The sequence below is a fragment of the Myotis brandtii genome, unplaced genomic scaffold (genome assembly GCF_000412655.1).
Source record: "Myotis brandtii unplaced genomic scaffold, ASM41265v1 scaffold695, whole genome shotgun sequence".
NCBI classification, from domain to species: Eukaryota; Metazoa; Chordata; class Mammalia; order Chiroptera; family Vespertilionidae; genus Myotis; species Myotis brandtii.
Genome location: NW_005370716.1, coordinates 1,377,731 through 1,379,279, shown reverse-complemented (window position 1 = coordinate 1,379,279; position 1,549 = coordinate 1,377,731). Strand labels below are relative to the sequence as shown.

Sequence of the window (1,549 nt, the reverse complement as noted above, 5' to 3'; positions counted from 1 at the left end):
ATATTTCTATATTTATATATAGACATATATTTATATATAAATACAGAAATATAGACATATTTATAGAGAGAGCAATATATACTTATTTATTTCTTTAATAAAGGGGAGTATCATTTCACAGACAATGGAGTTTTGCAGAATAAATATATCTGCTCCAGGCACTCTGGACTCTCAAGGCTTAATTCCTAGCCTGAAAAGATGGCTCTGACCTCTTGCTGAATGCCCCTTTCCTCATTTGTCTGCTTCCTCCTCCCCCCTCAAGTCAACATCTTGCCCTGCTCGAACTACCATCATCAGGCTGGAGCCCCTACAGCCAGTACTACCATCCCAACCCAGCCACCACGTGCCAAAGGCCCCATAAAGTACCATTTTCCTGGACCGGGAGTTAGTCACATTCCAAACCTGTTGGCCTCCAGCAGAGCCAGCAGCCTTTGACTCCAACCTCTGTCGCCGCTGAGAAGTACCCAGGGACTGGGATCCATGATCTATTATTTCTGGGAAGAAGAACAAAGGCCGTAAGAACACCCATAGAGGCTTTATCAAGGCTTCATGGGCACAGGACATACCAGAAAGAGGTTGGGTCCCCAGACTTCTTAGGAAACACTCAACACCCATTCACTGCTGTCCACTGGCCAAACCCAAGCCCCAGTTTGTTCATTTGTTCAAAAGATTAGCAAGTATTTACTGAGGGCCAAGCTCTTGCGGTAAGTTACTGGGGAGAGCTCAATGACCAAGAAACAAGATCACAGCAATCAAGACACTATCTGTATACAAGGGGAGTAAGGGAACAAAACAGAAAACAAGCCATCACTATAGATTCAAATCAAGAGACATATGTTTCCAAAATGATAAAAACAAGACAGAAGAAGGCATTGGAGGGTTAAGAGAGAAAATTAATCAGATGGATCTTGTATTAAGCCCTCTGAGTGTTTTTGCAATAGACTCAGTGGTGGCTTGGACAAAGAAGGGACCATACATGTTGAGTCTGCAAAATGTTCATATCAACCCATTTCCCCCCAGCTCTCTGTCACTGAAGCCATGATACATGTATATGGACACCAAGGTACAGACAGTTGCACATACCCATTCATGCATTCAAAAACACATACATGCATATAGATGAGTGTCTGCTAAGCCACACACATACTTTCTCCATCACACATGCACAGGTGCAGACAGCCAAGGGAAGGGACATTTCAGGGGATCCTCACCTGCTATCACCAGGTGTTCTTGACTATTACCATGGCTTACAGAAACCAGGTCTTCATCCATGGACATTTCCATTTCCTCCTTGATGCCAAGGGGCCCTCCTGCCATAACAACCAGTTATTCACTTGTAAGCGATGACCAAGGATGCACGGGGAGCAAGGCAAAGAAGCACTCGGAAAATGAGCGCTTTGAGGCATCAGAACTCTGGGAAATATATCCTGACGTGGGGGTGGAGCCAGATTCCCATTTACACTCAATCTTTGGACAAGCACCTTCTGTTCCTGCTGTATCTTGTTGGCTGGGTTTGTGGCCTTCTCCCCTGCTACTCTGTAAGCAACAT

General features: G+C 44.7%; 1 protein-coding gene across 1 annotated transcript in view; it reads right to left on the bottom strand.

The window, feature by feature from the left end:
• Positions 1-1,317, bottom strand: part of FATE1 (fetal and adult testis expressed 1) — a 4,731-nt gene extending 3,414 nt beyond the window's left edge. The window contains exons 1-2 of the mRNA XM_005881966.2: positions 1,212-1,317; positions 367-494 (exon numbers count right to left, since the gene is read on the bottom strand). Of these exons, the coding sequence (XP_005882028.1) occupies positions 367-494; positions 1,212-1,317 (234 nt within the window). The remainder of the gene's footprint in view (positions 1-366; positions 495-1,211) is intronic.
• Positions 1,318-1,549: the final 232 nt, after the last annotated feature.